General features: G+C 35.9%; 1 protein-coding gene across 17 annotated transcripts in view; it reads right to left on the bottom strand.

Annotated features, from left to right (window-relative positions):
* Nucleotides 1–9689, bottom strand: part of LOC581599 (CLIP-associating protein 1) — a 92046-nt gene extending 82357 nt beyond the window's left edge. For all 17 annotated transcript variants that reach the window (XM_030973429.1, XM_030973428.1, XM_030973430.1 and 14 more), the window contains exons 1-3: nt 9523–9689; nt 3082–3627; nt 1070–1148 (exon numbers count right to left, since the gene is read on the bottom strand). In XM_030973429.1, the coding sequence (XP_030829289.1) occupies nt 1070–1148; nt 3082–3264 (262 nt within the window). In that variant the 5' untranslated portion in view covers nt 3265–3627; nt 9523–9689. The remainder of the gene's footprint in view (nt 1–1069; nt 1149–3081; nt 3628–9522) is intronic.
* Between the last annotated feature and the right edge of the window lie 3844 nt (nt 9690–13533).

Below are 13533 nucleotides of genomic sequence, written 5' to 3'. Positions count from 1 at the left end.
TTAAATTATTCATGAAAAAATTCTCACAATGGCAGAGAGGGTTTACCAGGTATTAATTTTCAATTGTGATCCCATATCAATCAACAGACATGTAGCTACAATTCTAAATAACTTTGACAGAATCATCCAAATGTATGCAATCACATTAACCTTATTACAATATTTGACATTCATTTACACACATGTACAAATACATACATTTTGTTTTATTTCAGTGAGGGCATGTGACATTTTAAAGCAAGGTCAAATCCTCCAACTCACTTCATAAATTTCTTTAGTTTTTCATCTCTGCAGTACTTTCAAATACATACATGTATGACTAAAGGATTTTATTCAAGTAACTTCATATTCAGAAATTTAGATATTTAAAAAAACTAAATTGTATGACACTTGCTCGATCTCTTCACCTCCAATGTAAGGCCTACACATAAGATTTAGTTCGTTATCAACTAAATGCTTTCATGTAGTGGTCAGTTTATTTTTAAGTGCAAAAGGGTTAGTGGCCTAGCACTGAAGTGAAGTAAATAGGAAATTAGTTAAATTCTCTCCATTATCAACCTCCACACCTATAACGATTAGTTACCGACCGGAAATTTCCCTACCACTGTACATTAAGGTGGTAATCTAAGGCTACAATACATTGTATATGCAGTGGACATGTGTACATAAACATTATCTCACTGTTTCTTACAATAAAATAGATCAGATGTACGGCTGGTTGTTCATCTTAATGACAGCTGTAACGGGATCAAAATATACATTTTCTCTAGGCAGATTGTCTGGTGTGAACTGAAGGGCATAAACTTAAAATAGTTAGAAGTTTTACCATTCTGATGTAGCTCCCAAAAGATGACATGTTACCTATTAGAAAAATACTTTCTCAAATATTGCCAAGAAATAGCTGCATTTTTGTTAATCACACCCTTAATCCCTTACCATTAGAGCACCTCCACTACTGTGTCAATCCTACAAATTCTCAGGAACATATATATAACTGTGAGCTTGTATTTCACATGCAGGGTTTTAATTAAAGGGTTGAAAAAAACAAAATTTGATGTCATAAACTTACCTGTTCCTATATGATTCTTGAATTTTTCTCCTATTCTATCGACAAGCAGCAGTAGACACTCAAGACCACAGAGGGATATCTGAGAAACAAGATAAATAAGATAAACATGTAAATACTGTAATACAATAATACAAACTCAACCCAACAATCACAAGAACATTTGAAAACATACATGTTCATGTAAGCTTTGTATCCTACTGCAAGATGTTATGTGGGAAAGAAATAAATATACAATACATGTACATGTACATGTTTGTAAATACAACTAATCTAACATTTTTTATTTTAAGTACTAATAAATCATTTTATTAATAATTGAATACAAAAGCAAAAAACAAGAACGTTAAGAAAATAAACATTTTTGTTGAAAAGCTAACATAATTTTCAAAGCGTATGTTGAAATGTAATGTTTGTCATGTGAAAATTATGATTTGTGATTTGAAAATTATGTATTGTGGTATGAAATTTGGGGACTACAAGCACAGAGTTCCGTCAGCACTTTTGCATGTCATCAAAATATCAGTTTCTGACATTAAAAACTGTACATCAAAATCTTTAGATAAGTTGTTATGTTGGTTCATGAATGACACCTGCAATAGCATGAGACTCTCCCATTTCCCCTTGTACAAAATTTGCAGTATACATGTACGACTGTATACCCTGTACATTTACCCAAACAGGACTGTTTGACTGTTTGTTTGTGTACATACAGTACACATGCACAAATTCTGACTTTAAAAAATCAGATGTTTACACGTACATCTTAGATGCGTGTTTCATTTTTAGAAATCAAATATTTGTAGTTTATTGTACATGTAGTAGTTTTCGTACAGTGTATGTTCTACACACATAGAGTGCTGTCAAGGTCGGGCAAGTGCATTGTAATTCATCCCTGTCGGTACTTCAACCACACCTTCGCAAATATACATCATGATGTACATTATGTACTGGAGACATAGTGGATAGTGACATGCACAGCGAATTATCACTCTCATGTTTAATATAACAAATGAGTCATTCAAGAATGCTTTCCTTCTTTTGATTCATGGTACTATGAGATCCATCATCCATCTTTTGAAAAGAAAGGCATGAGATTTGCATGGCTATGTGAAGGCCTTACATGTAAATACAGATTCTACCCAGATATGTACACCCAATTATATGCTACATACATAATCGACAGATGTAGTCCAAAATAATGAAAGTGAAAGAATCTGCTTGAAGATAGAAATAGAAAAATTCTCACTTTGTGTGCAAAATGTACATGTACGTTGTACACCTGTACATGTGTACTAGACTAGTGCACGAATAAGAAGAGAGGTTATGTACTTATGTTACATGTAATAGAGGCAGACACTTGATTTATTCCTGGGGAGCTTTATCATCAAATAGATATGAACCAGGGTCTTGAATTTAGGCTACCGTACTACTAGAGCTCTGAAAGCTAAATGCATCATTTCCATTTTATTCACACTTTGGCTAGATGTCGACCTGTCTGCCAGGCAGAATTATGCATTATCAGCTGATAGCATCACATTTGTGATGGAGCTTCTACCTCCCATACATTTATGCACACAAATTATGAAAATCATGGAATTTGGAGTTTAGGGATCCCAAAGTCCTCTCCTCCCCTTTATGTTGTTGTTTGTTGTGCATGCCTTGCACTGCGACTGGGCATAATTTACAGCATTTGACAAATTATATATTAGAATGCTTTGCCTGTAGGCAAAAAAAAATAATGAAGGGCATCTCAGGGGGAAAGAATATATTCACAAAAATGAAACAAATTTTTTCCTTGCTGCAACTTGTGTACCAGAAATATTCCCTCCTTTTTTTCTTCTTTCGCTGTCATTATTTCTATGATTGTCCCTTTTCTTTACCGGTAATAATACTGCACAAACAGAGAGTATTATTTTATTGGCGGTTCAGTCTTAACTTTTAGGTTAAAAAGTATAGAAGTTATTGCTCTTCTAGCTCTAAACTAAGAAGGGGTTGCATGGGAAAATGCTCACCTTGAAATTGCTACTATTGACCCATCCTGCCAGGGCATCCACCAATCTGTCCATGTTGTCACAATGCATAGAATTCTCATTGTCCTGGAGATAGTTCTGCAAATCCTCTGAAGCCTGAAACTTGGACGTAGTGTCCTGCTTCAGAACATCATTGAAGATGTCATCCAACGTCTTCCCTGCCATGTCCACAGTCTGGCCCCTCCAAAGGAGGCAAATTCACGAGTATAAAAAATCCTGCAGCACTACAGGATAGATATTTCCTCTGCAGGGCGATGAGCTCAAAGAATAAAATGCATGTAGTCTGGAAATTGTTTGACAGGAAACCCTTTTTGTTACATGGTTTATATGTATCTTGTCTCTGCAGTGTCTGATCTATTTTCTTCCTACTATTGAGCAGCTATGAACTATTAATGTTCTCTCAGATTAGATGGACGTATACTGATACTCTTCCTGTGTGACTTCCGGTTTGATGATCATAAACGAAACCTAAAATAGCAGCACTTGAAGGTATTTCCCTCTTCAGACAACAGGGTGTTCACATGTAATCTGTAGAAATAAGAAAAAATAGTGTTAATGTCAACAAGTGTAACATTTCAACAGTATGAATGTCTGCTAATAAGTTGAAATTCATACAATCCAACAATTTTAATAGAGAATTTTCAAGTTCAAGTTCAAGTTCAAGTTCAAGTTTTATTTCAATTCAAATCCATAAAAACATATATGATACAGATTATATACAATATAGAAAACACAAAATACACACAAAATGGAAACATGTCTACAAATATATCGGAGTTATAAAAAGTTAAACAGCAATAGAAATGAATTGGGGAAACTGCAAATAAAACCATAAGGTTCTGTCGAGGCAGCTCCCTTTTATTAAAAGATACATATACAAGTTCTAACAATTGGCTATAAAAAGTATAACAATAACAAAACAGTGTTCAAAACATAGGAGACGTATTAACATGCAAATATTATTATAGATTTAAAAACAGATGAAGTATTTTTTTAGTTTTGATTTAAAAGAGTTTAAGAAAGCAGTATCACGGATCACTAAAGACCAGACTTCTTATCCTGAAGGCAATTAAATGTACTGATTAAATCATCTCTTACATGTAATTCAAAAAAGCTTTTAAACAACCTCAGTTCCATTTAGGGCTGTTTTTATTTTTAATAGAAGACCAATGACTGATTAATGTTTGGGGATTCATGCTGAGTGACATCAGCTTTAAATATGTGTACTTACATTAGGGCTGAGTCATATGTTTTTTTTCCTGAAACCATGCAACATCTAACAAGCTTCGCCACTGACATACAGTACCGTACACATTCCTCTAATGTACTTCATGCACATAGCCACATACTGTACTCCTTATGGACAGACTTTAATTTATCTCTTATTTTTTTCGGTTTCCTGTTAAACATTTTGCAAAATATTGAATGGTTCAGTTTTAAATGGTCTCAAAATTATGACTCCCTCAAATTTTAAACAGGGGCTTCATTCAGACAAACCATTCCAAATCCTTTCTGAAAGAGTTTGTGTAGAACTACAAATGACAACTCCAAATATCAACTCACAATACGTTTTAAATTAATATACAATAAAATACTTTCAGTTACAGATCATATTTTGAACTATGGAGCCATGGCAGAGTAGATTTACTTCATAACTTAAACAGACCTACAATGTACAGTACATGTACATGTACATGTAGCTAGTGATTTGAATATCATTTTGCCACAGACGAAAAGCCATTAAGTTTAACAGCTGATCAACACTGTGTGACAAGACCAGATGTCTGCACCGGCAACCCTTTACTTTGATCATGACTTCATAGTGCTCTTGATGAATCTATTTATCCATGAGCATGCTGATATTTAAGTTGAGGCCAAGTTATCATACGTTCTGTTGTACGGGTTCATTGGGTTGAGTACTATGAGTGGAAGAATGAGTTTTGACATTTACATGTAGGGTGTGCACCTAATAATCTACTGGATGTTATCAACATACAAACAAAACAAAACAAAACAAAACAAACAGGGACACTTTTTGATCTTTGATAAATGTTGTATAATTCAATTCAATTTTATTTCGTCTGATACTAGTAATGCTAAGGAATATCCAGTTTAGTTGATATTTAGTAATGTGTAAAGGACCCACCTTTCCTATTCAACTACAAATCAACACTGATTAGGAAATGCATACCGGGTATTCATTTTAAGTGACAACCTCCCTCCTAAGTTTAATACAGTAAAAGCAGCACATTTCAGTAAACATTTGTGGAATGTCCGATAACAATCAGAAAGGTAAATTTAAAAAGTTAAGTTTTGTTTTCTTACATTGGAATCAATGCAACAATTTGGAAACTCTTTGACCTCCTGCATGGGTTCTATATTGGTATTGTACTGAATTTTAAAATAAAATTTTACCCTTTGTAGTTGCTGCAATTGGGAACTATTTTCTAAAATCCCAGTTTTTGTTTTTGTATTGAGAATTAATCTAGAGTATTATTTTGTTTGTGTTGATTATGGAGCCTAGAAATACCAGTCCAACTTTTTTTATCTACTGGCCTGTATAAACATTAGAACATGTGTTCTATAATATATAATAGTTTTACAAATGTATGGTTTAGTCAGACCTTACACGACAGCAAAATATCAGAAAAGAAAATTTGTGAAATTTTCAGAAATATTGGCTAGGAATTTTGGGAAGCCATGTATTGAGCCAAACTGAAATTATATCACCAAAATAAAGATTTTTTTTTTTTTTTTAAATATTCAAAATAACATCCCTTAACTTTAAGTAATAAATCCAAAACAACTTGATCCATGTTCTTCACTTTCTTCTCTAAAATTTCTTCTTCTTTTTTTTCTTTTATATTTTTTGTTGTTGCTGATGATTACTTCTGGCAACTTTTTCTGAAGGTACCTTCATACAGGCTTATATATCAAATCCTGTTTTTTTTCTGTTAAATGGTCTTTAATCATGAACCCTTTAATTTGTACATGTACAATGTATAAGCGGAAAGATTTTCTGTCACTACTGTGTGAGTCAAAAAAAAGTTTACACCTAGAAAATTGCTAATTAGTTTATAAATCATCTATGAACAGTAAATTGTTGGACATCTTATGAAAGAGCATTTTATCCCCAATCATTTGGTAACATTTTTGTGTGGTATGTGTTCACGCTTGGATGAACAGGAGGCATTGTTTGCGAGGGTGCACAAATCAACTTGCTCCAAAGTGAGGCCTAAAGTATGTGATATGTTGGGATTAAAGTGAGAGAATGAATTGAATGTATCAAATGAGATGCATTGCATATTTTTGCAGAAGCAAAGTCACACACACGCGCGCACAATTGTTACGTCTATGTGATATTATGTGTGACATGATTCATTATGTTTAATAGGGATGTTATTTGGATCTGCAATGACCGAATTAATACCCAAATCCCAATTGTTGCATTCAAACATTACATAAGCAACTTTGGCGCAAGTCGATGTTTGCACTCTCGCAAACAATGCCTCCTGTTCATCCAAGCATGAACACATAAGTCATACCACACAAAAATGATACTAAATGATTTGGGATAAAGCACTCTTTCATAGGATGTATACTAATTTACTGTTCATAGATGATTAATATAATAATTAGCAATTTTCTAGGTGTAAACTTTTTTTTGTCTCCCACTGTACACATCTTTCTTTTCTTTGGATATTAGACCCTATTAAAATCAAAACGATATTTCCTTATCTTTTCTTATCTTTTTTGGAGTATTTTCCTAAAAACAAAGACATTATAATATACACTTTCTCACAGGTTTCAAGCCAAACCACTGCACAGTCCAAAATACAATTGCATAATACTGTAACGATCGAAGAAGGGGTGCGGGCCTGCGAGCGTGTGTGAAGTTTTTATGGTCGCCAGCTTCACGCACAGTGTGCAATTGTAATTGTGCAGCAGCTTGCCGTGACACCTGTGAGAAAGTGCATATTATAATGTCTTTGTTTTTAGGAAAAATACTCCAAAAAAGATAAGAAAATTGACACAATATGGGTAAGAAGCATAACGAATTTTAAATCATGACTATTATTTTGCACAATTGATGAAGATTTAGTTGATTTTTGGTATGTTTTAGTACGGAGTAGACCCTACGCCGGAGTTACGGGTAAAAAAATGAATATGAAAGTACACTAGCGCAATCTTTATCAGCCGAATTGAAATAGCCTTAAACATACACTTATTAATATCTAGTCAGTAGAAATATCATATTCAAAAACATTTCTTTTATCATAATCATCTAGATCAAATATTTGATCGTCTAGAGTAAAGGAGCCGGTAATCGGCCAGCTCCAGTTTTCGGCCGATTGGTTGGATGCAAGGTAAAATCCCTCTAAAATACATCGCATAATAGCATAACACATATCCCACACATACCATACCATGCCAGTGTCACTGAAGAACCACATTTGCAATGAAAAATATATCCTAAAATATCACATTTTAGCGATGTAATCGGCGGTCCCGCTACCCGAATCTGAAAAATCGAGTATCTTACGTGTGTCTGTAAGAAATATGGGTAACATAAAATGAGCTTTATTTCAAGTATTTTTCAGATTTAGAGCCCGATTTTGTGCTAGTCGCAAGCTCAAAAGTATCTCATCGCATGTATTAAATCAATGCAGCCGCACACCGCAACGCACACACGATATCTCTGTCTAATTCAGATTCCAATATCCGATCACCGCAGTACTAGTTTTCAGCCTGGCGAGCTCCGGGGAGCTCCGGCGTGGGATATCTGCTCCGCCCGCTAGTGCTATAGATCAGCGCGGAAACGCACGGCGCGTGCCCGCGCTTCCTATTGACTTTGTACATGCGGCAGAAAACTGGTACGCTATGCCGAAAACTGACTCCGAAACAGTGAAAATTGAAATGAATATTGTCATGGCATTTTGTGATTTTTTTCTGCGATTCTTGTTTTGTTTAAAAAATAATAATATTTGCTTCATGATTTGAACAAAAAATGATAATAAATAGGAAGTAAAGGGTCCAAAAAATAGAATTTTGTTTTAAGTGGCCGAAAACCGGCTCCTTTACTCTACTTTTAATATTAACTGTCGACTTTGTATTTTCATAAGCTTTTGTAACATGATCCACTCAAAAAATTATTGGGCTTCTGACCACCGAAACAGATAGGCAAATTTACAAAACAAAACAAATAGAGTAAAGGAGCCCGTTTTCGGCCACTTAAGACAAAATCCTATTTTTTGGACTCTTTACTTCCTATTTATTATCATTTCTTGTTCAAATCATGAAGCAAATATTATTATTATTTAAACAAAAAAAGAATCCCAGAAAAAAATCACGAATTGCCATGACAATATTCATTTCAATTTTCACTGTTTTGGAGCGTTATCGGCCGAGCGTTTCAGTTTACAGCCACATGTACAAAGTCAATAGGAAGCGCTTGCGCGCGCCGTGCGTTTCCGCGCTGATGTACAGCACAAGCGGGCGGAGCAGGTATCCCACGCCGGAGCTCCCTGGTGCTTGCCTGGCCAAAGACAGGCACAGCGGTGATCGGAAGTTGGAATCTGAATTAGACAGACATATCGTGTGTGCGTTGCGGTGTGCGGCTGCATTGATTTAATACATGCGATGAGATACTTTTGAGCTTGCGACTAGCACAAAATCGGGCTCTAAATCTGAAAAATACTTGAAATAAAGCTCATTTTATGGTACCCATATTTCTTACAGACACGCGTAAGATACTCGATTTTTCAGATTCGGGTAGCGGGACCGCTGATTACATCGCTAAAACGTGATATTTTAGGATATATTTTTCATTGCAAATGTGGTTCTTCAGTGACACTGGCATGGTATGGTATGTGTGGGATATGTGTTATGCTATTATGCGATGTATTTTAGAGTGATTTTACCTCGCATCCAACCAATCGGCCGAAAACTGGAGCTGGCCGATTACCGGCTCCTTTACTCTAGACCCTATTGAAATAATTTTTACCAAATCGACTTGATAACATCTGCCAATCAACCTGAGGAAAACACGTTGAATGCAGATTTGAAAAAAGAAACACCCTCATTAAAACCTTGAAATTGATGTAGAGCATAGTGGACCTCCTAGTACGGCTGTGCTAACCCAAAGCTCAGGCGGGCCAAAGTCGGCAACAACGGCTACTAACTACCAGTGTGACCCGCTCTGGAACTCGGAGGAGACGGGCCCAAGCCCAGGGCAGTTGGCCTTAGCTCCGCGCTGGTATCCGCTTCCGATGCCCTCCCTCGGCCTCGCACATATACATCACACACAACACACAGTCTCTCATCACGGCAGCTGTACACGGACACTGGCTTTTTTTTTGACGGACTTAACATTGGTTACCACCCAAAAAAACTGGTCATAGCATTTATATGATGGTTACTCACCCTCCTTTGTTAACACTGTAGAATGCAATCCTCTTGTTAAGCTCCAAATTTCGTGCATATTTTCATTGGAAGCCGAGTGCAATCGTCGTTAGTAGCTAGCCATTAGTGTTTTGACTAGTATCGAGAGTACCGCCATGTTGACCGATTTCAAATGTGTGACGTCATTATTGCTATTGTATTGATCATTCAACGGAAGAGGGAGTTAGTTCAAATCGATGATAAGGACATCACAAAACAAATAATCCAACCATGTCCATGACTAGCTGAAGTGAACAAAAAGGCTTCCCAAAATCCCACAAACCGTTATAGCCCAACTTAGGCTATAATGGCATAGATATTTACCAAGCATGGCCATAGCATGATATTCCTGTTAAATCGAACTCTACTATGATTCCAAGACCCATCTGTCGAAAGAATAAAGCAGAACTAAGGAGAACCGCTTACCGTTTCTGTAATTTTCTTTAAAAACTTCTCACTCCGTGATTCTTGGCTTATTTGCAATTGGAGAAGAAAAATAATAATCACCCCAATATGAAGCATATTATAGTGATTATTTTAGAAATGATTGTTATTCTATATTCCATAAAGAAAGAATAGGTTACTATTAATTACTCACAACCCACAAATATCAACATTTTGAAAAAATGGCAATGATTCATTTGTTCATTTTTCAAGAAACTTGTAGGCCGTATATATGCTTATTTTTTCCAAAAAATGAATATTATTGTACATTTTGAAGACCTCTTCATAAATGACTTTATTCGGGGGAGGGGCAAATTACTGTTTGTTTCCAATTCGCCTTTTAGGGGTGCATTGGGTAGCAGTGGAGGTTTGTAATTTGTCAAAATGATGGCAATAAATTGTTCGACGCCAATGGAAAAGCTCATGCTTTGAGACGAATGAATTTTTAGTGCTTTGTATCAGTAGTGGAAAAGGCACTAGCTAGGCCTAATTAAATTGCAACTTATTCATTTTTAATACGTTTCATACGAGTCATAAAATTTGTAATTTCATCCTCATGTCATGCTTGATGCATTTTTTTAATTTAACATCCTCATCGTTTCTCCCTCCTTCCTCCCCCCCCCCTCTCTCTCTCTCTCTCTCTCTCTCTCTCTCAACCCATAGCTTCAACATTTTGATGAAGTATTATGTATTTCATAATATAATCACATTATCCAAGTTTCAACCTCAGAACTTTTGTTTGTATTGTTTTGTTTCACAAGACAACGAATCACATCTACATTTCTGTCACTATAGCTCCATCACTATTTCTCTCTTCATTAGCAACAATCATAATACCTCTGTCTTGTAGATGAATCCAAGATTATAAAACTTGTCGTCCAAGTTTTCATCTTATTACTTTTTAAGGGGGATGGGTTTGCACATCCAACTCTCACCCCCTCTCTCTCTCTCTCTCTCTCTCCCCCTCTCTTTCTCTCTCTCTTCCTCTACCTCTTTTCCTCTCACCCTCTACCTCTACTTCTATGTATCCTATGGATGAGGTACAATGAATTCAAGTTATAATCAATCATAATGTTATCCAGGTATCCAACTCAAGATTTTTCTTTTTTGTTTGTATCTTATACATGCAGGACTTCCTTAATCGGAGGAAAGCCAGGATCGGGCCAAGAACAGAGGGCATATTGCATCTACTCTCTTGTTCGATTCAACAAGGGAGTACATTATTGAGTAAATGTCGGGATAATAATTAATATCCTCAAACTTGAATTGCCTGCACTTCCAAGATGCTGCTCATTACAAGAGCATAATATGCTCAAGAAAATTTCATTTTGGTGGTGGTAGTGGTTATTTTACCTGACTGCTAAGAAAGCATAAATGCTTGTATGTAAGCAACCAGACGGCCGACGGCTTTAGGTCCTCTCTGAGGGACCTGGTAATGAGGATTAATGCCTTACCAGCCCAGGGCACTAGCGCATCGCCTTGGATTCGAACCCAGGTCACCGGATTACGAGACCACTGCTCTACCGACTGAGCTAACGCGCCTCCTCAATCTTTGATTTTGATTAAAACAAGAAATTTTGGCCTAAACAATAAAATAATAATTTTTACAACCCATAGGGAGGGAAAGTGAAAGAGAGAGAGAAAGAGAGAGAGAGAGGGATAGAGAGAGAGAGAGAGAGAGAGAGAGAGAGAGAGAGAGAGAGAGAGAGAGAGATAGAGGGGGGGAGGGGAGAGAGGGGAGAGATGAAGGGGGAGAGGGGAGGGTGGGGTGGAGGGAGAGGGTGGTGTGAAGGGTAGGGATCAAATACCCTGAAGTCAGTGTAATAGACACAACAAATGCAACTGCGTCTCCTACTACATGTATACATGTATATGCTTCCAACCCAAATTCAGCATAGGAATTAGTCATTAGGAATAGATGGAATTATGCGTGACATATCACAATGAAAGCATAAAGGGTTGTATTCTCGAAAGCGGACTTACTTTAGTCCATGGTTTAATCCACCGACTAAGTATGGAATGCCAAGAGTCTATATGTTTTTGAATAATTGAAGCTGTCACTCAACTAAACTAAAATGTAATAACTTAAATTAATAAACAACAATATAACTGATATAATTATGTTATTGTAATTTAGGGACATATCAAATTATTCAAAAATAAATTCTTATGGACACTTGTCATTCCATACTTAGTCGGTGGATTATACCATGGACTAAAGTTAGTCCGATTTCGAGAATACCACCCAAAGCCTATAATCAAATGTCAACTGACGACTATGATCTTGACCCGTTAGCCCCAAAATGTATTGAATTTTGATCATCTTCCTAAAGTAATACTGTCACCATGTTTAGACATTGCAGTAGCAGGGCCCAAAACCTTTAGTTTTAAAAATTTATCATTGTGACCTTTGAAATACATACCTTAAATCTAATGAGAATGTCTTCCTATGTATGATACATACTATTACCAAATGTGAACCCCATATCTCTAGTGGTTCTTGAGATATCAAGATAACAAGAAAGTGGGACAGACGAAAGGAAATGCCTAGAAGGAAATGAGATTTTTGCCACATAAAAATCTAATTTTGGTTTCTTACTGATCACACAGACAAAAAGCACTTATTATCTCACTTTGAAAGTGCATTACTTAACTTTGCAGGCTGCAATATCTAGTCTTGCTCACTACATGTATAAATCAAATACAAATGCAGACAGAAACAATGTAAACTGGAAGACAGGTAATTTTGTATAATCATTTTTTTAATAGCTTTCTACAAAATTTTCAGTGTATAAAATATTGTCTCATACATGCCAACATTTGAAAATCAGAAATCTGTACAAATTATGCTATTTTCAAAAAAAAGAGGAACAATCCTAACTCTCCTATTCAATACTACAGACAAATTTGTACAGGAAGAGGAACACCTGCATTAAAATGATAATTATCTTCTCCCAAAAAGAGGAATGTTCCTCTTTAATCTGAACAGTTGGCATGTATGTTGTCTAATAATAAAGAGTATAAAAATATAACCCTCACAAAACCTGTTATAATGTTCAATGAAATATCTATTTGGAAATGATGGAATTAGTCACATACCTTTTACACGTATTTGAAAAACAATTTGTGCTGATGTAAATGAAATGCCTACTACCAGGACCTTAATCCTTATTCACTGAAGTTTTTATGACCATAAAACCATTGAACATAATATCCCCTGCATAAATCGTCGCCTGGGTGGCAGAAGGGCGTTAGCTCGAATTTCAGGTCAAAAATGAAACATTAAGCAGAAGGGCGTTAGCAATAAACCACCACAAACTTTTATAAAACTTACTTACTTCAAAAAAAAAAATTGTGGCCGTGTTCTACTATAACATTTCTATTAGTCTGTTAAGTTTTAAACCACGTTTCCAGACGGAAAGCAGTTTGAATATAAAACAAATTTTTAAATGCGAATAATTCGAAAAGTAGTTTTCGAGTCGCTCGCGCACTAACGCCCTTCTGCCAGCCGGCCGACGAAAAAGATAACAAATCCATCTTAGCTACCCT

Source organism: Strongylocentrotus purpuratus, unplaced genomic scaffold, assembly GCF_000002235.5.
Source record: "Strongylocentrotus purpuratus isolate Spur 01 unplaced genomic scaffold, Spur_5.0 spur5_scaffold_6, whole genome shotgun sequence".
Taxonomy (NCBI): Eukaryota; Metazoa; Echinodermata; class Echinoidea; order Camarodonta; family Strongylocentrotidae; genus Strongylocentrotus; species Strongylocentrotus purpuratus.
This window is presented reverse-complemented; position numbering and strand designations above follow the sequence as displayed.